The sequence below is a fragment of the Aulonocara sp. 'chitande type north' Nkhata Bay genome, linkage group LG11, assembly GCF_057382095.1.
Source record: "Aulonocara sp. 'chitande type north' Nkhata Bay isolate Kocher_YH1m ecotype deep benthic linkage group LG11, A_spYH_male_GT1.1, whole genome shotgun sequence".
Classification (NCBI taxonomy): Eukaryota; Metazoa; Chordata; class Actinopteri; order Cichliformes; family Cichlidae; genus Aulonocara; species Aulonocara sp. 'chitande type north' Nkhata Bay.
The window spans coordinates 21817382-21842192 of NC_141354.1; the positions used below are offsets into that span (position 1 = coordinate 21817382).

Sequence of the window (24811 nt, forward strand, 5' to 3'; positions counted from 1 at the left end):
GGTTAAATGAAGGGCTACGCAAATGGTGCCCATCACCACCTGTCACATGCAAGTTACACACAGAAAGAAGGGGTGCAACCATCCACCCACTTTCCTTTTCTTCCCCATCAATTTCTATATCCCACGGGCTCCATCACGATGGGGTTGAAATCATCTGTCTCCATAGCGACCAGCACTAGGTGACAAATCAGGATCTGGTCCCTCACCCCATCCTGAGAGCACATCCCAACCCTCCATTCAATATTGCCTATTTGTTCTGGGACCAATAGGGCCTAAAGTGGAACTGCTGGCTGGCCACATCGTATATCATGATAATTGGAGGATATAGAGCAGTAGCAGCAGCAGTAGGGCTTTGGGAATTACTTTACTTTACATACTGTCACTGAGATATTCGTACAGCCCAATCTATATGGATTTTTGGGGTATTGTTAAAGTTGTAGTTTATTTTAAACATTTGTCAATGTAAGTATTTGTAGGACAAATGTGTGAATTAAGATGTAATAAAATAAAACAATATTTTCTCTCTTATTGCAGTTCTAGCTATTTGCAGTTTCTTTTTATGTGAGCAGTCTCAGCCAATGATATTGGTCTAGTTCAGGCTGTGTTACGTTGAGGAGCAATATTTAAATACTGCTTTTTACTTAGTGGTGCAAATGTTTGCTGTTGAAAATCCACTGTGCTGTATACAGTAGTCAGAAAGAGTTGTGTTTAAGTCTGCATAGTGTTTCAGTCATAGTCTTAAATAATATGAATTGAATTTCATTTTTCCTAAAGGCTCTTCTCCACAGGTTTTATATTTACACTGAGTCAGAAACTTTTTTGTATTGCATTCGCTTTGTTACATCTAAGGAATTGCACAGCTTAGTGATGCTACAGCTGTAAAGCATAGTTTTCTGTTTTTGAAGAATTTTGAATAAACTGTGATAAACTGCTTCTCGGAGTGTACATTTTTCACCATTTTCAGTTTGCTGAGAGCCAACAGCAGGAGATGCGGTGTCACTTTCATGGCACGCCAGTACCTTTACCATCTGTAGATGAATTATTATACTTGGAAAGTTTTTCCATTTTCACAAGATTTAATGAAATGCTTTATTAACATAAAACTAACAACTTGAGGGTCAACTTTTATGGCTTGAACCACACTGTGGGAAACATGGAGAAACTGGTCAATGAACCAGAATGCCAAAGTTGTGGATGATTTAGTTGTGGATGATTGTTACATTTGTTTTACTGCTGGAAAAAAATGTCTTCGAACACTAGTGAAGATTGTAAGGTTATAAGAGCTGTTCGCTCCATGAATCCAGTGAAACCATGAGATCAGAAGGATGATGGAAATATTTTGCCCCCAACTGCAGGTTAATGCTGGAGCATTTAAGGTGCAGGCTCATAAGATACTAGACAGCAAGCTTTTGGGGCAAGCCTGCTGTCAGAGCAGGTTTCGTCCCACTGCATGTAATGACGATCCTGGCTCGCTTCGCATCACTTGGCAGTGAAACGGTGGCAACTGCACAGAGATCACAGCACGCCCAACGTGGGCTCAGTGCCTCCCTCAGTCCAAGGGAAAGTGACAGGGTTATAAAAGCATGGGTGTGTTGATGTCATCAGGGGGTACGTAAGGATAGCTGGCTATCACAAAACACAAAGCAAGAAGAAATTAAAACCAAAAAGTGCAGAAGAACAACACATTAAAAATACAACATCATGACCTTTAATTGTGTCATTTCTGATAATCTGCTGTGGGACTTTTCTGTGCCATTAAATTCACAGTATGTTTGTTTTGGGGGAATTGCCTTGACAAAGAAAGCTGCTCTACAGCATTATAAAGCAGAACTCAAGCTATCAAGATGAAAGGGAAGCCATCTTTTATTATCATCGCCACTAAATTTCTGCTTTTCCCAACTCGGATTAGAATGAGTCCCCCTCAATGGGCATGAGCACATCATCAAGCCTTTGCAGAGGGATTATAGCCAAGATGATGAAAAAGTGTTTGCAAAATGTATGACGAAGCAGGGGGATTATAATGGATTGTACTCTGTGCTACTGTAACAATTCAGTTGCATGAATACAGTGAGGGTAAAATTTCGTGGATCCAGATAAAACGCTAAAACCTTTGTTGTTATTTCTCGGTGTTTACCATCAGGATCCTTTAAAAAAACAAAAAAAACAACAACTCTGTCTTTATGTAATCTCACTCTTTGATGACGTAGATCCGGAGTCACTGATGACATGTCTGCAACTTGAGACATGTTGCTGCTGGGTAGTAATCAGTGTTTGGCAGTTTTAATCACAAGTCTTTCATGCCAAGCTTTTAAGCGTATTAGGGAGCAGATTTTAGTTCATTCACTTATTTTGGAGTCTATTAATATACAGCACCTCTTTTAAGCATTTCTTCATCGCAGCTTGTGTGTTCTCCGACCATAGTGTCAACCATTGTCTCTTTTAAATCATCAGATTTTCAGGTTCTCAGTGACAGTCCTTTTTTTTCTTTTCTTCTTGGTACAAAGGAGCATTTAGTTTTTCCTTCAGGTTGTCTTATCACTCTCCAGGAACTCCTCAAATATTGCCTTTTGTTTTCTGTGGAAACACAGTTATGTTTAAGTTTAAGGATATACTGTTTCTGTGTTTATCTAGTGTTAGGGCTGCTCAATTAATCGCATTTTAATCACGATTACGATCTGGGCTTTCAACAATCATTAAAAATGACTGAGCCGATTATTAGCCCCTCCCTCATTTATCCGTGACACCTTAAAGGCCGGTCCGTGAAAATACTGTCGGGCATAAACCGGTCCGTGGCGCAAAAAAGGTTGGAGACCGCTGATTAAGAGGACCCGAGGGAAGCTCAGAAAGCTAAGCAGAAGTTATTTGGAGAGGAGAGTGACTGCCGTTGGTTGAAAAGAGAGGCAAAAAAAAAAACTTCAGTGGTGTTGCACACTATTTTATATTATTTTTTAAAGTCATTGTTAACCCTTTAAAGCCGGTCAGAGCAGCACGCTCCGTTTTGTGTAACTATTTTTAAATCCCTGTAGAACCTGAACCGTGTAAGCTAGCGCAATAATTTGTTTTGCATATGAAACCGGAGGAGTTGTACTTACATCTTATGCCATCAGCTTGTCCTCGGTCACGGTTTCCTTCCACATAAAGCTTTGCAAAAATTGCATAAAAAGCGCTTGCAGGAACAAAAACATAATATTCCAGAAACACTCTTTGCCGATCCATCAGCTGTTCGTAACACTTCCCACAGTGAAACCGACGTCAGCGCGAACTATCGGAAGTGACGTCATTGTGACGTCATTTTCGCGGAAATGTAGTTTTTTACTTGTAGGCCTTAAAAGCCTATACTGGTCATGTTTGACTTTTCTGAATAGTTTCTGGGATGCTTAGAACTCGAATTGCACTGCTGGAAATAGTTTATTTTGATGCACCTGCTGTTTTCTTTGCAAATTTGCATCATAGGATTGGTTTTTTTTTTTTTTTTCCTGCAGTATATAAAAATTGGTATATCTCCAAAATAAAACTATGAAGACACTCAAAATAAGTTTCCTGTTGTTGTAAACTATTTTTTGCAACTTTTTTGTATTTAAAGTTTTGAGGGATAAACCTCTTAAATTTCTCCAAGTAGAAATATATGTAAAAAAACAAACAAAAATGATTTTCAAATTTTTTTTGTAGTTTATTGCACTTTTTTGCAATTAATGTACTTACTATGGACTTAATGCATACATATTATTAAAATATGGGCTATAACAGTTGTATAGCAACTTGAAATGCTCCCATAAATGGCACTACAACATGTAAAAAAATAATATAAGCTCTGGCGGACTTGGTTCTATACTAGGTCTTAAAGGGTTAAATAAATATCGTCAAATAATCGAGATCTCAATTTCAGTGAAAATAATCATGATTATCATTTTTGCCATAATCGAGCAGCCCTATCTAGTGTTGCTGTTTTGGGTCTTTGCATGAAAAGACTTACTTTGACATTAGGTCTAGCTGCGAGCAAATCAGTGCCTCAGCTGCTGCAGCTTGTAGTGTCTAAAGCTCATGCACATATGCACATATTTCATCCTGCCTGCACAGAAGACACTTTCCTCCCATTTTATTGACAGTTATCCATCCAATCGCTGGCAGGTGGGACTCTGTCTGTGTTGAGTGAAGGGAAGGAGGAAGCTTGTGCCACAATGCATAACTGCAATTGTAAAAAATCATTCATTCCTGCAGCAAAGATTGGAAAAACTTTCAGAATCAGCCTGACAGTGTGGGAGACATTTCATGGTTGTTGTCGGTGGCTTGGTGGTTGGGGTTGAATAGACCTAACAGTCTCTGGCATCCTGGGAACAAAACACGGTAAAACCGAAATGAACTCAGGAATTGGTAAAGCAGTGAAAGAGAAATTGATATTGAGTATTGTGGACAAGTGTTTCAACTCACATTCCTCCAGGAAATATTGTTAGAAAGTTTGCATTCCCTTAGTAATTGAGTGTGAAATTGCAGGTGAGCAAGCTGTAGTATCTTTCACCAGCAGCTTCTAAACTGGTTCTCTATAGATTTGTCAGAAACCTGAAATAGTTTTCTATAATTGAAAACTTTTCTCCCCAAATAATCTCCCACTTTGACTGAATGTAAACTTTTTATTTTGCTGCCCGTTATGCTGCCAATAGTCACTGAGTGCTCTAGACTAGTCAAGAAAAACAACAACTCTAAATGTTTGTTTTTTAAAATCAGCTTTCACTATATGTATATCTTTTGGACAAATACAGATGGGTGACAAATTAAAGGAGAAGCCTGAATTACAGCTGCAGTTAACCTGGTAGCTGAAGCATCTTGAGGTGACTGTTGTTGTGATTTGATGCTGTATAAATTAAATTGAATGTAACTGTCCTGGCATGGATATTTTGCTATTACTTGTCCCCATAGATTAAAGAATTACTGCCAATCAGTGATCACTATTTAACTCTGATTTGTACGCTGATGGGACTGATCTCCTCCAGGATTACAGTGCCTAGGGCATGAGGGCACATCTGTGGCCTTTAAATATACAGTAGATCTGGAACTGATGTGTTAGAAAGTGCATCCACCAGCATTGTCCAAACACAAAATGATGGAATATCTGTTGAAAAAAACTAAAACTGCCCTGGCGGGTAATGATGGCCCAACACTGTAATGAGACACTTTGTTTTCTTTCTTTTTCTTCTCTTTAAATTCTTACCTGTCTGTAGCATTTTAGTTCCAGGATCCTCCTTTACCTTTAAATGGCTGAGGTACTGAACAAATGAAGCAGAGCAGCTGCTCGCTGAAGATGGCTGGTTTAATTTCTCCTGCTGACAGGTGCTTTTTGTCAACAGGTTATTACAGCTCTCCTAAATGGCCTGGGCTGCACATTTTTTCTGTGTGCAACTAGTGAGCTAGAAAGCACAGTTCAGATGAGTAAACGTCTGGTGTACGTGATGGAGAGCAGTGCCTTTGTTTTAATAATGAGAGGAAGTCTGTGTTTGCAGGGCGGATTTCTATCGAGCATTTATTTATTCATTCTTTAGATACCAGTTGAATGACCTCACAACTGGATGAATTGTTAGTGCTTTATCAACTGCCTAATCAGAGCCTCTAGCTTTAGCTGTCATCCCAAATCAGGTTTTGTGGTTTGACCGAGCATCAGATGTTTAATCCCCCCCCTCTCCTCACTCTCCTACTGTTCAGCCGTGTCTCTAGATCAATGCAAGACAGGCTTTTAGGACAGGGAGGAGGCGAGGGGTTCGATAACACTGTGTGCGGTGTGTAATCTTATCTGAGAGCCTGTCATATCAGACAGGGCTGCTCCACTGACACGCCACGCTTTCCCAGAGTGGCAAATTAGATTGCTGCAATTAGATTGATGTGTGTACTGCTTGAAGTCTAGAGCCTCTTTAATCATGTCTGGACACTTTGTATTTTGTATTTGTTTCCGATTGGATTAATCTCTGCTAAGGTATGGTGATTAGCTTCTTAGTCTTTGACACTTTGATAGTGTATTGGTAATTCTTCCTGCCCCAGCACTGTGATCTGCCACAGCGGATCACAATTCTCTAACACAGCATAACACATCTCGATATATCCATCCATCCATTCGCTTCCACTTATCCTTTTCAGGGTCGCGGGGGGCGCTGGAGCCCATCCCAGCCGTCATAGGGCGAGAGGCAGGGTACACCCTGGACAGGTTGCCAGTCTGTCGCAGGGCTAACACATAGGGACAGACAACCATTCACACTCACATTCACACCTAGTGGCAATTTGGCTTATCCAATTAACCTATCCCCACAAGCTGCATGTCTTTGGACGGTGGGAGGAAGCCGGAGTACCCGGAGAGAACCCACGCAAACACGGGGAGAACATGCAAACTCCACACAGAAAGACCCCGGCCTGATGGTGGAATTGAACTCAGGACCTTCTTGCTGTGCGGCAACAGTGCTAACCACCGTGCCACCGTGCTGCCCCGGTGGCACAAGTTTTTCTTTCCAAATGTCTCCACTGGGGAAATCTGAATACTTTTGAATGGCCAGAAGGTGGCAACTCATCTGGTTCTAATTGTACTGTAAGTCTGTAAGAAAATCACAAGTCTTTTCAATTGATCTATGTCCTCAGTAAACACTTTCCTGACAGTCACAATGCTTGCTCAATCATCCAGGCAAGGAAATCCCAGAAAGTTGATTTTGTTCTGAACGTTGCGTTTTCATTGGGAGAAACCTTTCATCTCATCGCCATTGATCAATGACAATTTGCATATCAATGATCCCAAAGCTGATTACATGCCCCATTGTTAGTCAGTGCTGCTACTTTCAATCATTATGCAAATATACTGTTTATAATGTTGGGGACATCTGCAATCAGCCAAGACTGAAGAAATGTCCTGGAACTCTTCCACTGAAAACACAACATCAAAATAAACAGAACCAACTTTCTTAGACTTTGCTGATAGCTTTATTGTCTATTTTAATACCCTGTGATCTTAATTTTTAAATCATGATCTCAACTAGAGTAAAACTGATGATAAAGCAGGATAAAGCCTGTCTGATCCAGCCATCACTCATAATGTCCAGTATTCAAAAAATACACAAAGGTAGTGATGCTTAAAATGCTCAGCTTGAGACCTCAAGGCGTGGGTGGTGTCATGATAATTGTGGCTGCATCCATCTACATGCAGTCTATGTCATTTACAAATATTGAGGCTTGCCTAACACTAAAGTAGTCCTCCTTAAAGCTCGGTGTCTCAGAATATGTTAAAATGCATTGGGAGTCAATCACGCATCCACCCCCCTGACAAGTATTCACCAGCTTTCTTGTCCAGCACGTGGGGACTAAACAATTATGCGCTCTGACATAAAGGATATCTGCTATTTGCAGTTCTAGCTGAAGCCTCAGGTTCAGTCATCTCCCTCTCCTCAGTCCTCCTAATGGAACAAATTTCTTTTGACTCCGGCTCTAAAGTCCTTTGATCTGCCAATTCTCTTTCCCTTCCTCTGTCTTGCCAAGAAATGGTTGTTGTTCTGGAAGGCACAAAGAACCATTAGACGCAAGCCTTTTGCAGTTCGACTACGTGATTACCATAATGGTGAAAATGGAGATGCTGAAGGGGGCAGAGATGAGCATATGTGGGGTGCAATTACAATCAGATGTCAGCATTTCTTTTTTCCATGTGGTCCATTCTAGGTACTTACTATTTGCGTAATGAGTAGAATAATGTCATGTTTGTATGTGCGCGCATGCAATACAAAAGCAGAGAAGCAGAAGATTTATATGCATGGTACTGCTAGTCAAGACAAAGCAGACATGCGGATATATTCGCACACTGTACTCTGAGAAAAGAACGACTTCCATTTCTAGACAAAGACTGCTAACTTTATTGAAAAACATCTCCTATAGTCTTTTCTTAATTGACGAGTGCATAAAATAAATCTGTGAATAAAATTATTTTTTAGTTTTATGATTATAGATATCTACAGGTTTGTGAAATTTCTTCTGCTGAAGAAGATCATGTAATAAAAGCAAAATGAAAAGCAGAACAAAATACAGATAAAAAGATGGCGACGTACGGTGATTTGGTAATTTAATTCTTAAAGGTATAATTCGGCAGTTTTGGGTCTTCAGCTGAATCAAGTAAAAGCTGTTTTTATGTGTTTTTCCAATATCTACATAAAGGATGAATTCTTAACAGCAGATCAGTTGTCTAGTCTCTTGTCTATTGTTTTTGTCACTTCAATAAGAACTGAGCTGATTTCTGACCCTTCCATCTCCTTTCTTCTTATCCCAGCGTAGTTGTTTGGAAATATGCAACACACTCTGCATATTTCTTGGTGCAGGGTCAGCTTTCCTTAGCCTTATGATTTAAGCAGTGCAGCTCAGTAACAAGTCCTCTGCAAACAGCTCTGTCTCTGCAGCTGCCGCCTGCTCTTTCACGTTCTTTTTAAACATGTGTCATATTCTTTGTTGAAGGAAAGAGAAACAAACACCAGACAATTGGTAGCTTGTTGCACCAAAACTGAAAAATAAGGTAACTCTTGTTTGTATTGCTTTAGACTCTGTCTTTTTAGAGATTAGTAGACGTGAACTATGCAGGCACAAATTAGTCCAGTGTAAAGTGAACAAATTGTGCAGTCTTAATTGAAAATAAGGATTCAATTGAACATGTTTAACAAGCCCTGTGTATGCAGCCTAGTTCTGTGAAGTGACTGGTAGCATGTGTTTAAAATGTTAATCAGGAGGATTAGGTTTCCTGACTATCATCTTGTAGCAAGTGGGATAGGATCTGGGAGTAAGTAGCTTCTATTAGCTGCTACAGAAGACTGTCCCCACTGATTGTGGCACAGTTTTTACTATTGGCTTATCTTTAAATGGCTGCCATCAAACCTCAAATAATGTTGAGGTTTGATGGGACGTCTACCAACGTATTATGCCATAATCATATTTTAAAATAAAAATAAACCTTCAAAATATCCGATTCGTTTATCACTTTGATTAATTTCCTATCTTGGCTTGGCGTTGAAGGCGTATATAGGCTAACCAGGACACCCCCCCCCCCCCCCCCCCCCCGAGCTCAACCTTGCTATGCAAACTTCATCACTCTGATGTTGTCTGTGCTATAACGTCTATGCTGTGTAGTTATTGCAGTTAAAACCAGGCTGACATAAAAAGATGCGTTTTAATGAACGGTGATATGCACCTTCAGGGACAAGCGTATATATCCAGATGATCCACCGTCCTTTCATTATTGATATTCAATGACTTATCTGACATCTTCTCCTCAAAGAGGCTAATGCACACAATTGGTATTGCAGCCCTCCAGAAAAGTCAATCTTGATTGATGGGCATGACATTTCACACTCTGTGTTTCTCCCAAGCTTTTTCATGTTCTGCTCTGTAACCCTACTTAATCCTACTCCCTCTAAAACCACTTACTTCTTTCCCCACTGTTGCTCTGTTGGTGCTCTTCATCAAAAGCCCACTCGCCTACAGAACCATTGCCTGTGTGCTTTATCTGTGATGCAGACCATGTGCTTCGAATAGCAACCAGCTTAAATGCCTTTAAAATCACACAGACACACTGATGCACTTACTGTCTTACTGGTGTCAGGTAGCATTAGTGCAAACAAGATGCTTATTAGCCTTGCAATTGATAATTGGTTACTGGCAACCACTGGTAACGGGGCAGTGCAATTATTGTAAATCCCAGCTCTTGCATCAATTAGATCCACCCGGCAGTTTAAATATCCATCCATCCAGTTTGTGAACCGCTCGTCTATTTCAGTGTCACAGGGGAAGCTCGAGCCTATACTGACTGCCCCAGGGCAAAAAGTACAATAGATCCTGGACAGGCCCCCGGTTTATTGCGGTCCGAGTTTTGAGCACATTTGTAATATTTTATTTTTTCAGCTTTGTGCTGTGACTTTCCAGCAACAATGAGAAACAAATAAACTCTGATTTGTCTTTCTCATAGGTGTATTAAAACGATCCATCTCTGAGATCTGATTATTCTTATCTGGTTAACAGTATTGCACTTTTAATGTACTTAGTCGATGGAATTTACAATGATCATTGGATTTCATTTCAGGAGTATTACCATACATTTGGCATGCAGTATGTGCTGGTTAAATGAAATTAGAGCGGAAATGTTGCCTCTGAGCTATCCCCCGAGGGATTCAATAAAGAAGTGTCTTATCCTGATTCATATTTATCAGTGGTGCGTGCATGCATTTATAGAAAAGAAGAAGAAGAGAGAATGAACTAATTCTCGCAACATGAGCGTGCTGAGTGATTGATCATGTGGACCGGGGCCGTCTAATGTAACCCCGCCGACCGACACTGACTGGCTTGTGACAGCTATGATAAATGAAAACCCACCGGCCAATGTCTTACTAATGGATTTCCATGTACTCTTTGTACCTACGCACACACACACTCTGGCACTCGCATCTTACTTTCCGGTAGTGATGCTTGCAGGACACGAGTACGCTGGCGTATCCAAGCACACTTTGAGTAATCATATGAAATATTTTTATTTGATCTCAAAAGTTATATTGTGTTTTAGAATTTATTATTTAAAATAAATAAATAAAACATTCAAGCCTTTGCTGAACTAATGACTTCTTAATCAGTTCTTGAGAAAATGTATGAACAATTTGACAGTCAGTTTTTAAAGTCATTCATTAAGAAACCGTGTCCAACCCCAAACATAAATCAGTCGAATCGTGGCCATTTAATGTCAAGTAGTATTTCAGGCTGACTCCTAACGGTTGGGTATTTATGCTTATATTGTTTGTTCTTTATTTTCCAAGGCATTAACTGAGACAGCTTTGGTTTCTAAATAATGCTTGTGCTGTGTGTACAGTTTGTTTTCAACTTCGCATTAAATATGTAAAATACATTAAAGAGGGCAACAGAATGCATGAGAATGCAAACGAGATCGTGTTGTGATGAATGTCAGTGCGTGTGAATGTTGATCAGTCTTTATAAATACAATAGGGCACACCAATTACCCCCATCTTCAGAGGACCCCTCAGGGTTTCTTCCATTTGTAGCAAAAAAGGCCACAGAAATAAATAGGGTCTTATACCATGGAAGTAGGAGGAGTACACCATGATGGATTGATCTGCTCCGTCTGCTCCTCAGAGTCAATCAATCATCTTAGCTTTGGTGCTGTTTTCGATAGGAATTTTCCACACTCTGTTTTGCCTGCAGCCACAGAGAGCTGCTTCTGGGTTTGGATAACCAGAGGGCATTGGATATCTGATTACACCCCTCCTCTCAGTTGTCATCATTACTATTTGTCACAGAATAGAGATAAGGCTGCTAGAAAACAAACTAAAAACAGTACTTCCCCTTCACACAGAATGAAGGCTTGAGTTGCATCTGAAAACACGCTCGGTTTCTGCACGCTCTTATACACCACGGACAGTAAATGGTCGATAGTAGGTCATATATAAGCAGTGTGAGTCTTGCTTGAAGCTAGCACTACCCCGTCGATGACAATATAAAGTATACGACAACAAGACGAAAAACACAGCAGAGGGTGTTTAAAAAGTGAGATGGTATTATAGCTACAGCCATGACACTGCGACCTCATCAGGACTTCAGTGCTGGAACAAAGGGAGTACTATTACAAGAATGTGGCTTTAAAATTGATTTACCAGACAGAAAGCTCCACATCATGCTTCTCTACATTTTTTACATTAAATGCTTTTAGATTTATGGCCAAAGAGTGTGACTTCCATCATTCAGTCAAGCCAAGTCACTCATCTGTGCTAACCTCATCGGCTAATTCATACAGGCATGGAGACGAGGTGAAAGGCAAACGGTGAAGCGGAGAGTTTTGCTCTCATGCTAATAATGTTGAGCAGGGTAAATGCTGTCAGAACTGAAACTGCTCAAGATATAAATAGCTGAGTTGATGATTGAAACAAGATTTTAAACAAACCAGTTGATGGAGAGAGATTTAAATGTCTCGACTTGTTTATTCTTTTTTGCTCCTGTTGACTCGGGAGAGGCAAAATGCCTCCTACCCACATGATGGAGCAGTATTAACTGCAACTGAGGACATTCTTGGGCGGTGGAAGGAATATTCGAGGGTTCTTGCATATCCTTGAATATACATATTTTCTTTTAGTTGTTCAGCACTTTTGTCAACAGTTGCTTTGGCGGGTTTTTGAGCCTGCTCATAAATAAATTGAATTGAATGTTTTGCGCTCTTGGAAAATGCATTTGACTGCATCCTTTAAGTGTCCTGGGGGGAGTACTTAGAAGTATGAGGTATCTGGCCTGGTATTGTGGCCTGTTTGATTCCTGAAAAACGAAAAAGTTTTTATTGCTGGCAATAAGTCAGACTCATTCCCAGTAGGGTGTTGGACTTCCAATCATAATTTAATTTCTGAGGGATTTCAAGGCACAGTCAATGGCCACAGGATGTCCACAGGATGTTATCTTTGCTTTTTGTGGACGATGTGGTTCTGTTGGCTTCATCAAATGATGACCTCCAGCTTGCATGATGAGCCCCAAGTCTCCCCAAGTCATGAGTGAGAGAAACAGGAGTTTGACAGTCAGATTGATCAAACGTCTGCATGAATGTGACACTGTTGTAGTAATGACAGACCTGAGAGTAGAAAGCAAGGCTCTCAGTTTCCCAACCCTCACCTATGGTTGTGAGCTCTGGGCAGTGACTGAACCAATGACAGTAGTGGAAATGAGCTTAATCTGAGGGTTGGCTGGGCTCATCCTTAGAAGGATGTTGAGGAGCTCAGTCATTCAGGAAGGAGAGGTGAACCATTATTCCTCTACATCAAAAGGAGACAGTTTTGTGTGGTCTGGGCATCTGACTAGGAGACCTCCTGAACACTTCTAGGTCAGGTGTTGTAGTTGTGTCCTACTGGGACAGACCCAGGACACCCTTGGGACATTGCATCTGTCAGCTGTCTTGGGAGTGCCCCACTGGCCACTGCTATAGGAGGTGGCTGGGGAAAGGATGCTGACATGGACATGAATGGATGGGGGATTTATTGTTATTGCAACTAGGGCTGCCACAAACGATTATTTTGATAGTCGACTAGTCACCGATTATTTATGCGATTAGTCGACTAATCAGATCATCATCCACTGGACGTAAAACTACAGCTTATTGCACCAGCAGCATCTGCTCTTATATAACTATCATTAGCTTACAGCTTTAAGCTTTTAAGGTGCTAACTAAAAATAAAGACAAGATGATAGTTTATTCAATTTTAATGAAATTTGCAGATTGTTTCGGTAAAGTTTAATAAACTCCTTGCTATCTAAAATATAACAGGACACCGGAGTATATTCTCCAGCATCTCACACTTCTGATAATCAGCTGTCTGCTTGACGTTTATTCAGCTGTGTAAAAACTATAACTTTAATCTCAGCCAAACCGATTTACTCAGGAACAAATAAAATACTAAAAAAAAGCCAAACAATAACATTTTTAATTTATCTAAGTGACTCATATATATTTAACCTGAGTCGCGAAAGACGGCGGTGGGTTTGAAAACAATTTGCCGGGAGTCCGGTGTTCTCACGGCGCTAGTGACCTAGCCCCCGGCTAGCTATCGAGCTAGTGGGTAACAGACGTCTCCGAAAACGTCGGAGCGCTTTTGAAAATATGTGGTGTCCTGATAAACCGAGCCGATATTTGAGGTTTACACAGCTACATTCTCGCCTGAAAATATGTTAAACGTTTATTTTGTGACCCAGAAAGAATAATAAGAGTAATATTAAAACTAACTAGCTACCGCCATTGTTGGAAACTAAGCTGGGCCGCGCTATGAATTCTGGGACACAGCTGCTTCTTCTTCTTCGGGGTTTAACGGCAGCTGGCATCGTTGTACATGCTGTGCTGCCATCTTCTGTTTCAGTCCGTTATTACACTCTTAAATCCTGCTATTATTCCTGCGTCTTTTGCGATCTTACAAAGCTTCAAACGACACGTCGACTATTAAATCAGTCGTCGACGATTTTGATAGTCGACGTAATCGTGACTAGTCGACAAATCGTGGCAGCCCTAATTGCAACTTTCCTTCCAGATAAAATAAGCTAATATAGAATATGCTGTAGATATGGAGAAACATTTTTTTGTTACTTTGTTTAACGGATGATTATGTGAACAGAGTGACAGAATCAGTAGTAATAACATTACTGGGCTAAAACTGCAGAGCATTAAGGTCGATTAAATGTCCAAGTGGAGTTTATAGCTATGAAACATTAACACTTACACAAACTAATTTTATCTGTTGTGAGTAGAAAAGTATTGAGGTCGTTCTAGCAGTTTAACACAAAACATTAACAAAATCACAGCGTCTGTTGAGAACAGGATCTGAAAAAGTTCAGTTTTTCAGTTCTGTGTTGTCACCTAAAGGCATGGTTGTGATTTACATATTTGGCAAGCTTTGAAAATAATTCTTCATAAAAATTGAAGTCTTTGATGTACCTGGTTGCTGAATGGTTGCATCAGATCAATCCAACCATCTACTCTAGGCTAAGTTCTCAGAGATGAACAGCAAGCTTTTTCGTCACCTCTCCTACTTAACCAGTTCAGTTTCCACACTATTGCATTTTTTCACCTCATCTACATTTTCAGCCCGCAAGAAGTTTAATTCTCTGCCGGTTTAGTCCCACTTTCTTCTTATTAAACTTCCAAACCCCAATTTGCCTTTAAACTCTTACACAGTAATTCATTAAGGGTAATGTGTTTCTCGTTTAGTTTATGAAAGGAAATAAATAACTTGAGATTCACAAAGACAAACACTCGTGCATCCACAGTCACTGCAGACAAGCAGATTTTACACTGTGACATTTACGCAGAGTCGATGCAGGAAGCGCACAAACTCCGGGAAATCCAGCAGCAGCTGCTGAATGTTTGCAATAATCAGTATACAGGTTCTTTTATTCCCCTCTGGTGGTTGGTTCCTAAATGACTTGACTTTCATGTTACAGTGACTGGTGCTTTGTAGCGGATGCTTTAATCTCGGAGAGAAGATGCTTTAATCTCGGAGAGAAGATGCTTTTCATGTGGGCCACACAAAGCTGTTTTTGTATTATCATTCAACATCACTGCAGTAATTACTGAAGCTCGGCGCGAGGGAGACTTTTATGTTTTAGTTTTTATCACACGCGTTGTCAAGTTGCTGTTGCTAACCACCACATTAAAGGTTTAGAGTTAAATCTCAGTAGTTATCCATCTTCGAAGACTTTGACTTATGTAGCAGGAAATAAAGTAATGATTTGTCGGTTATTTATTCTACTTTCTACTTTTTTTCTTTTCAAATCTTCTTTAAACCACCCTTTTAAAAAATTAGTTGAAATGCATACTGTCTTAGTGGACAGATTACCGCTTTAGGGATTAGTTACTGTAAAAATAGCATCAGTGTTAAAACAATACTCCATGCAACACGCCGATAGCTCATGTATATGCATATAATAAGATAAGAGGTAGCAGTAGTGACTTGTTTTCCACCCATACGTATACTAATTTTAGAAATTTAACCGATAAAAATGTATTTTGCTTCACCGTGGAGAGGATCGACCAGCTGTATAAAGAATACACTGGGAAAAAACCTTGTCCACACAAAGAAACCTCGGGGTGGTCTGAGAAAGACTTGCAGTCACAGTGGAAAAGTCAGAAATAGCTTTATTTGGTTGGATGTTGCGAATTGTTGGACTGATTTGTTGTTGTGTGAATAGTTGACAGGTACTGCATGTTGAGATTTTTACCTTTTCACCTCATATCCTGCTAAAAAAGAACCTAAAAACAAGCAGAACTTGTCTCCGTGCATAACTGTGTTTTCTCTGATTTTTGCAGGTGGCCTGAGAGGAGCATCCGTCGTTGACTCACTAGACACTCTGTACATTATGGGTTTGATGGATGAGTATAATGATGCCAAGGAATGGGTGAAGACCAGCCTGGATCTAAATTCGGTGAGAAACTCATTTTAGTGTCAAGTTTCTTTCTTTCTTTTTTTCTTTTTTTTCGCATTTTACTTTCGGGCAACTTGGGGGCAACATCCTCCCCTCCATCAAGCTTAACCACACTCTTACTACATAAGCATAATGAAGTTTTCAGCTGTGACCGTGCATGCTCGATTGATTTCAAGCTGTGCTTTTGTGCTTTAACAGCGACATTGTGTCCACTGAGTCTGACAGTTTTCCAAAGCTCAGGACATTCCAGCAGAAATCAAAAGCTTCCTGTGTGGCCACCAGCCACGCCGTGTTACCGACTGATGAAATTCTCTGCCTCTCTGAAAGGTCTTTGTGGGGCAGAAAATGTGATAAATAAAGGAGAGAGTGCTGGAGCAGGGTTTAAAGGGTGTTGTAGATTAAAAAAATGTGGGAGAGAGGAGGCAAAGAGAGGCCATGACCCTTTCATTGAGCGAGTCTGTAAAGGCTGGGTTGCAAGCAGCGTGGGTTGCCAGTTCTGATATCATGTTGAATTGAGCGAAAGCGGCAACCAGGAAGGGCTTTTAGGGAGTTTGCTGCTAATAGGTAATGTGTGAGCCTGTTTGTCAGTGTGTTTTTTTTTTTTATGCTTTGCAAATGAAAGGGGTCATTTCCGGACCAACCTTGTCAATAAAATGTGGTTATGTAATAGTGTGTAATTACACAAAGCTTGCAAACACAACTATGTCATTATGACTGTCATCATGGTAGGCTACTGTAGACGCTAGGCAGTAATTATACCAATTCACTGCCTGTTATGACAGCACGCCAAATGTCTCAAGTTGAAGTTGTTTTGTTTGTTGACAGTTAAGGCCCCAAAAACACTTGTTTATTATGAGTGTGTTGGTGAAGAAAACCAATCTTTTTTTTTTTTTTTTTTTTAATTCATATTTTTATTAAGGTTTCAAAAGCAGGCATTCACAGTATGTACATCATGTAAGCATTCTTCATACTTAGGTTATCTGCCTTAAATACTGAAATAGTATTTTAATTTACATCCAAGTCATAAGGGAAGAATACTTACAACGATAGAAGTAATTGAAACCATCACATAATCCGAAAATCAAAAAACAAAAAACAAAACTAACAAACCTAAGAAAAGAGAAAAAAAAAAAAAAAAAAAAAGAAACAAAAGAAAAAAGAAACAAAAAAAAAAAAAAAAAAAAAAAAACCAAAAAAAAAACACGGATGTGTTGGTATGGGGTGATCCTATAAATATATATACATACATCATAATTATTGGTTTGTAATAGTAAAATCTGGCCTATGAGGCGTGATATATTTAACCCAGTTTTCCCAATATGATGTAAATTTCTCCAGCTTGTGGTTAACAGAAGCTGTTATCTTTTCCATGTTATAAATTTCCATTGTGATTTCCATCCATGTACTTATGTTTGGGCTCTCTGGGGATAACCATTTTCTGGTGATATTCTTTTTACAGGCCACCAATAAAATATTTATTAAATGTTTATCATATTTAGGCCATTCCTGAGGTATATATCCAAAGAACATAGTCTTACTCTCGAGAGGTATTTCACGTTTAAAGATATCCTGTAAGGCATTATGTATTTCTCTCCAATAATCCCTCAAGATTGAGCAGTCCCAGAAAATATGGTAATGATTTGCACTTTGATTTCCACAGTTCCTCCAACAAGCAGGGGGGTTATCATCATAATGAGACTTCTGAGAAGGTGTTATAAAGTATCTAATTAGGCACTTCCAGCCAAATTCCCTCCACTTTTGTGAGCTGGTACACATCCACTGATATCTCCATATTGCCGTCCATTCTTCCTCTAATATTTTTATCCCTCCTTCCTTCTCCCATTTTGTTCTAATATATGAAGTCGAATGTGGTTTCAAATCCATTAGACCCTTATAGAGACATGATACAATTCTATCAAGAAAACCAATCTTAACTACATTTGACACGTGTGGCATACTGCACATGATGCTAGTAACACTGAACTGTATTTGAATAATATGCAGTCAACAGCTCTGCTGGAAAGCAGAGGCCTAAAAAACACTTCCACTGCGTTTGAGATGCGCTTTATCGCAGCACGTTGTCGATCACTGCCAGATACGAGGCCGTAAAGAAATGCACAGTGATTGTTATTGCCTGCATATCAAAGCTGTTATTTTTCTTACTCATGGCACGCACAGATGTCACTGATACATACCAAGGACTTGGAATGAGACGTGACACACACCCACACGCAGTTAATACAGCGAATGGCCTTTTCCAGTGAAGAGAGAAAATTCTTAACTATGACTGCAGCTGTGGCTGCTGGTGACGGCCAGTAATTGCAGCTGCTGACAAACAGCCACAGTGTCACTAATAAAGACAACAAACGCGGGTTTACACTTCACAGTGCACTTTGTCAGGGGTGTTATATGCCACAATTTGTTAACTTCACCACTTCCTGTCTTCATCAGCGGTCATTGCAGGGCAGAGGCTTGCAATTATTCTCTGCAGGAAAGTTGAAATTATTTACATGTCGTCATTAAAGTGCTGTTCTTTGTCCTGTAAGATCTGATTACTTGTCACATTTTTTAAAAATATCTCATTTTCCGCCCAAATTACAGCATTTCAAGTACAGTAAACTGTGCACTTTAAACGCAAACACACACAGTGACTTCTACATCTTCTTTCTTAATGTCGTCATTTTGATAATGAACTAGTTTTTGCAGTTTGAACATATAAAACATATAAAACAGCACACTGGCTCATCATAGGGATTGTCAGATTCACTTCACCAAGCTTGTCGAGAGCCTACAGAAATTTTTCTGATGGCCTCATTTTTTTTTTCTTTTCTAAATGCCACTTAAGGAAATACATGCCGCATAAAAGCAAAGGCTGGAAAAATGTAGCACATAAGGTCAGTAGTTTGTTTATTATTATAAGAAAACAAGCAAGGAAGTAAAAAATAAAAATAAAATGCTTTATTTTTCTCAGATTTAAGAAATTATTTTGTTGCAATCCTTAAAAAAAATTTAATAAAAAAATGGAATGTATAACAAATAGAAGTGTTTTAATTAGATTCATTATAACATTAATTACAAATAATATATATATAAAATCAGTGTTGCATTACACATTACTTTACCATTGTGTTACTTCATTACTCTTGGGAGAAAGTTCTTCACACTACTCATAATGTAACCTTAAATGCATAGTCACATAATTACCAGTTATCTATATAAACCTGAGGCTATAGTCGCACACACTGACAGATTTTTCTTTTAGTGTTAAAGTTCGAACAAAAAGCTAAAAGCACAAAGTGAAGTTGAAAACCAGCTGAGAGAGGCTTCAAAACGATTGCCTGTGCTAGCCTTGTGTTAGCATGCTGTTTGAAAGAGCTAATGTTGTGTTAACATTAGAATGCACAACAACATAGTAGTGATAATGTAATGTGATTACTTAATTTGCGCTGAGTCATGATATTACTGCACTAGCAAAAAATGGAATGTGGTTAGAGCATTGCATTACTTTGTAAAATGTGACACCTCACACTGTATATGACAATTTTTATAAGAATTTCAAATTACTTATGATTTGCATAAAATAAAGTGTAATCTATTTCAGTTAAAGGTGCATACAGTAGTACAAGGAATGGAGCAAGGACACACGGGGATTTTCATGCTCACATTTTTCTTTTAATTACATTACTGTCAGCAGATTCAGCCAGTCACACTGCAAAGCACTTTGTTAGATTTATCAGCTCAGGCCTGTCTGTCAGCCATAGCTTGACATGTTGTGACAGCTGCTCTGTAACTTGTCAGCAGTGAAACAAGGACAGAAGGAAAAGGACGGTGTTACACTAGCACAGACTTGACAGTGTTTGCAGCAGGTTTCAGCCTCTTCGCCGAGAAACTTGGACATCAGCTGCTCATTATTATCCCGTTTCTACAGGATTTCTTCTTTGTGTCGGACTGAAACCAAACATACCCACGTTTATATTTTTAACAAATGCACAACTCTGTGCCATGTGAACAAATTAAATTCCTTGAAATCTTCCTTAATCATATGACTTTGAAGCATCTACAAGCTTCGGATGCATATCTGAATGAACAACTCAGCAGACAGACTGGCCATGCTGGCGGCTCAGCCATTTACCAAGACAAAAGGAGCTCCAGAGTATATCTACCCGTGTTAGCCTGTGCCATGCTTCTCTACAAGCTGTTGTCGCATAAAGACTGAACAAGTATTTGGCAACATCATCACACATCAGCACCGAGGCACTTATTGAGTCTGATGAAGATTTATTTATGTAAAGAATGGTTTGGTCAGTATGACGACTAAGTTTCAGTTAAGTAAAGCAGCTGCCCTCTGTGAGCTCATCAGACCTTTTCCCATTAAAGCGAGTAATTAGGTGTGATTAATGTCGACTTTAAGATTGGACTGTATTCCCTCATGTTCCCTTCCAAATTTTATTACGCTTTCAGAGCCTCCCTTCCTCCATTTCTGCTCTTTCACTTAGTTATTTCTAATCTCTCCACGGCATTTTCTGTCTGGCTCAGTTCTTTTTATTCATCATCGAGAAATCTATGTGTTGAGTCTGTTAAAGCAAAATTGTGGCAAGTGATCGCTCTGATCTACGGTCATCCAGTTTCATCATGTTGCTGAGTGTTATGGAAGGATTGTTTTTGTCTGTTTGCTAAGAATAAATGCATTTTCAGGTGATGACCCTTTAAGACAGCCGCCCCCAACCCCCGGGAGTCGTTGTTTGGTACCAGGTCGCGAGAGTTGAGGCTCGGGTGTGAAATTTATGGTTTTATAGGGGTTTTATCGGTTTTTATTGTTATTTTTGTAACGTTTTTATCATTAACCCGGTTTTCCTGGGTCTTTTCCCGTGTGTTATGAATAAGTCTTCTTTTTTTTGGTACCAGTACTGGTTTTATTTTGTTGTATTTATCCAGGACACCTTAAATGCTGATCCGTGAAAATATTGTCGGACACAAACTGGTCCCAGTTGGGGACCGCTGCTTTAAGATGACATGAAGAAAATGTACTTTAAGCCATTATTAAAGGAAGATCTTCTTTCAGATCAATTAAAATCACTAAATATTTGATTATGTCAGGTTGGGTTTGATAAATCATCAATAGGTTAGGCAATATATATCATATATGATTATTTTTATATTGATCAATCATGATATTAAGGTTTTCACACGTACTGTAAAACTTCTTAAATTGCAAGGAGATTAAAAAAGAAACCAGAATTATTAAGTAGTGTTTTACCTTTTTTTTTTTTTTTTTCTTTCATTCATGACATTTTCCAAATGTCAAGAATAGATGTGTTAATACGCCCAACAATTCATTGTTTATATTATGCAAACGTATAATGTGATCTTTAAACTGCACTGTGTTCAAGGTGGACTAATGTGTACAGTAAGTAGAAGTGCTGTCATATTAATTATCCTTCACAGAAGCTGAAGTGTGCACATCTTCTCACTAAAGCTCAGCCTTTGGTGATTTTCAAAATTAGTGCTCCTTATAGATTGAATCTTCCCCCTGTGATTTTGCTGATGATTGCTATGAAGCCTCTTTAGCATAACTAGAAACATCCACCAGCAATAACTTCTTATTTACCACATTGACGAAGCTCCAGAGCCCCACCAGGATGGCGAAATGACTGGATAATATGCACGCTCAGGCCTGTGATTCCACATCTCAGATCAAGTTAGTGTGAAATCTCCTGGGTGTTATTGGTAGAGACTGGAGTAATGAGCTGTATTTTATTTTATTTTTTATATGTCGTGGCATGTGCTGCATTTCTCCATCCCTGAACGATTCAGTAGCGTGGATGTTGGCATGTGTAAGCCGAGTGCCACTGAATTGGACAGAGTGCGTAAGAGGAGGGAGCTTGTTATTATTTCTGAAGGGAGGTCGAGATGCTGACAGTCACATGCATACACTGCAGCCTGCCAGTGTGGTGTCAGAAGAAGGAAGAAAGAGCTGTCAGATCTGGACATGATGCCATTTTTCTGACCTGTTAAGAGTACATGGTGAACTTAGTACTCCTCAGCCGTCTCAGGTGTGCTGTGGCTCGTCTCTTCTCATGCTCTGAAGAGAAAAAAAAGTCAGACTTTTGTGGGTTTGTCTAAACTGTAAATATACTGGCGATGTGGGAAATATGTGCATGGGAGCTACTACTACATTTCATATTTTACAATTATTATATTAAAAATGGCATATTTTAGCACAGTAATGGCTATGGTACCTATTATATTTTTGCATCTTGTTAATGGTTATATGTATGAAAGCCCATTTCCGCCACTAAAAAAAAGTATCCATAACTGGAAATTTCGAGTTATTTTCTCGAAATTTTGATTTATTAACTCGAAATTTGAGTTAGCGCTGCCAATCAGTAATCTATGTGAATGATGTCATTTTTTTGTTACCAGGAAGGATAAGGCGCAGAGGAATGCACACTTAAAACCGGATCGTGAGCTACCAATTTATAAATTGACGCTTTCCAGAGTACGTTTGCTGATAGTAACGCCTTGTGATTCGGCTAATAACGCAAGGATATAATGTGAAGCCATGCTGAAAATACTCAGCAATTTGTGCATTCATGACTGGCTGTAAAACTGGTAGCTTAGCTGTAGCATTTGTAGCTGAGGGCTTCAGGTTCCGGGTTACAAGGAAATGACGTCATTCACGTGATTACTGATTGGCAGCGCTAACTTGAAATTTCAAGTCAAGTCGAAATTTTGAGTTATGGATATTTTTTAATTTTTTTAAGTGGCGGAAACAAGCTTCCATATATATATATATATATATATATATATATATATATATATATATGTGCACAGATTTGTGCTATAAATCTTCATTCCCACGTTGCAGAGAGAGATGTGTACTTGTGGTGTCGGTGCCCTCACATTTGTTTCAGGTCCCCTGCTGTTAGCTTATGTAACAGATAATTATGACTAATGATACTAATTGATAATGTAGTAGCGTTGCATCCAAGTAGTGTCAGAATTGTATTAATAACACTCTGCCCTTGTTCTCTTGTCAGTGCTCTCTGAAGCAAACACTAAATAGTGGGTGAGTGATTGAACACACGGACAATCCAAGCACAAGCTTAGTCTTGTTTATTTTGCATTTTTTTTCCCTCTGCCCTTGTTTAGTTTTGTGGTTGCTTGCTGTGAGCCCAGTAGGGGTTGTTTCAGTAGCAGTGAAGCAATGAGTGTTTTCTTCAAACTGTGGTGGAAGCTGAACAAGCGTGCCTCACCCCAAAACATCCAAGAAAAAAAAAACAATTCTTCAAATCTCCCTAAAGTCTTTTCTGTCAGCTCGAGATATCGGCATTAGCTTGAGGTCTCACTTTCATTACATCCAAATCAAATTTGCAGCTGCATAAAGCACGGCGTCGAGAAAATAACCAAAGTGTATTTATACGAGTGTCGTTATAATCCAGATGTAATTGACTTTTTGGTAGAATGAGCGCAGATACATTGCACATTGTTGTTGCTGTTAATCTTTTGAACCTCGGTCCGGAGGCCAGAAAGAGTTTGTGCTGCCAGTCCAGATACAGTTTCAGACACATGGGATGCACTCCTTTCACAGAGCAGAGAAAGTTTGGTGAGAGACTAGAAGAGAATGAGCAACTTCATCAAGTATTTCAGAGACTGCCAGCAGCGTCCCACCAAGTACTGAACAATGCGGTGTATCTACTGTGTACACATGTGCAACACAGAGCGAAACCTGAGAGAAATGTGTGGTAACTTTTATTACCAGAGAAAAAAGCTGTTGACTGAGTTCAACTTTGCAAATGCCTCAGGCAAATATAGAGCGCTTGTGTAGGTTGTTATTCTAAAATATTTTAAGCTAACAAAGATATTCTGACTATTTTATGCATTTTCATGATGACAGTTCTTAACTTGGAGATGTCATCACATTGTTGAAAAAGACAAGCGGTGTTCCCCACCATATTTTTAATCTCAAGGCTTGTAAACCAGTCTGTTTTTAATCAGTTGTTTGTGGGTTATTTTCCAAATGCGTGCTCACATTTGAGGACAAGAAAAAGTGACATTAGTTGGTAATGAGGAGACCTGGAGCAAGGTTGTTGTTTACCTCCAGAGAGCAGTTTTTTGACCCCCGCTGACACCCTGTCTGGACTAAATTAGACACAACTTGCTTCTAGTCATGAAGGCATCTGAGGAAAAAAACGGTGTCATTTGCAATGCTGAGGGACGGTTCGGTAAAGACGCCGTGCCCCTAAGCTGAGGTCAAGCTGAGCTGACATTCTGTCCCAGGATGCGCAGGGCAAAGGACGTTTTGTGTGGGTAGTTCATCATTACGGATATTTACCAGCACATTTTGTATCATTCATGCACTTTTTCCCTGTGGAGCCATTTCTCACAGTCAACCGCTGACACTGGATTCTGGCTACTACAGTGGGAAAAGGGTTGGCTTAGTTTCACAAGCTCTGATTTACATGTAGACGTTCTTTAAAAATAGTATTGAATATCTTAGATGTTAATATGGAAAGATCTCTGGAATATTAAGACTTTTTTTGAAAAGTGCAATGAGGTTGCACTGTAATGTCTTAATAAACACAAAGTCTATGACTATGTAATAATGACACTCTCAAAAAATGTTCATATTTCAGTTTACCTCAGCTCTACATAAGCAGCACCTGTTTTCAGCTTAAAGGCTGCAATAAACATGGTGCACACCACCTACACGGCACCACACTGCAGGTAGACAAAGTGTGCAACAAGCTGGTGATCATAGCAATTCACATATTTGATAAGAGGGTGATCAGATAAGCTAGGAGGAAAGCAGTATAAAGGTGGTGTCTTTATAAATAATTCAGAAACCAAATTTTCTTAGAGC

At 39.4% G+C, this 24811-nt stretch overlaps 1 protein-coding gene across 2 annotated transcripts in view; it reads left to right on the top strand.

Annotated features, from left to right (window-relative positions):
* Nucleotides 1-24811, top strand: part of LOC147318916 (mannosyl-oligosaccharide 1,2-alpha-mannosidase IA) — a 194157-nt gene that overhangs the window by 92627 nt on the left and 76719 nt on the right. For both annotated transcript variants that reach the window (XM_086311104.1, XM_086311105.1), the window contains exon 3: nt 15833-15948. In XM_086311104.1, coding sequence (XP_086167230.1) covers nt 15833-15948 — 116 coding nt within the window. The remainder of the gene's footprint in view (nt 1-15832; nt 15949-24811) is intronic.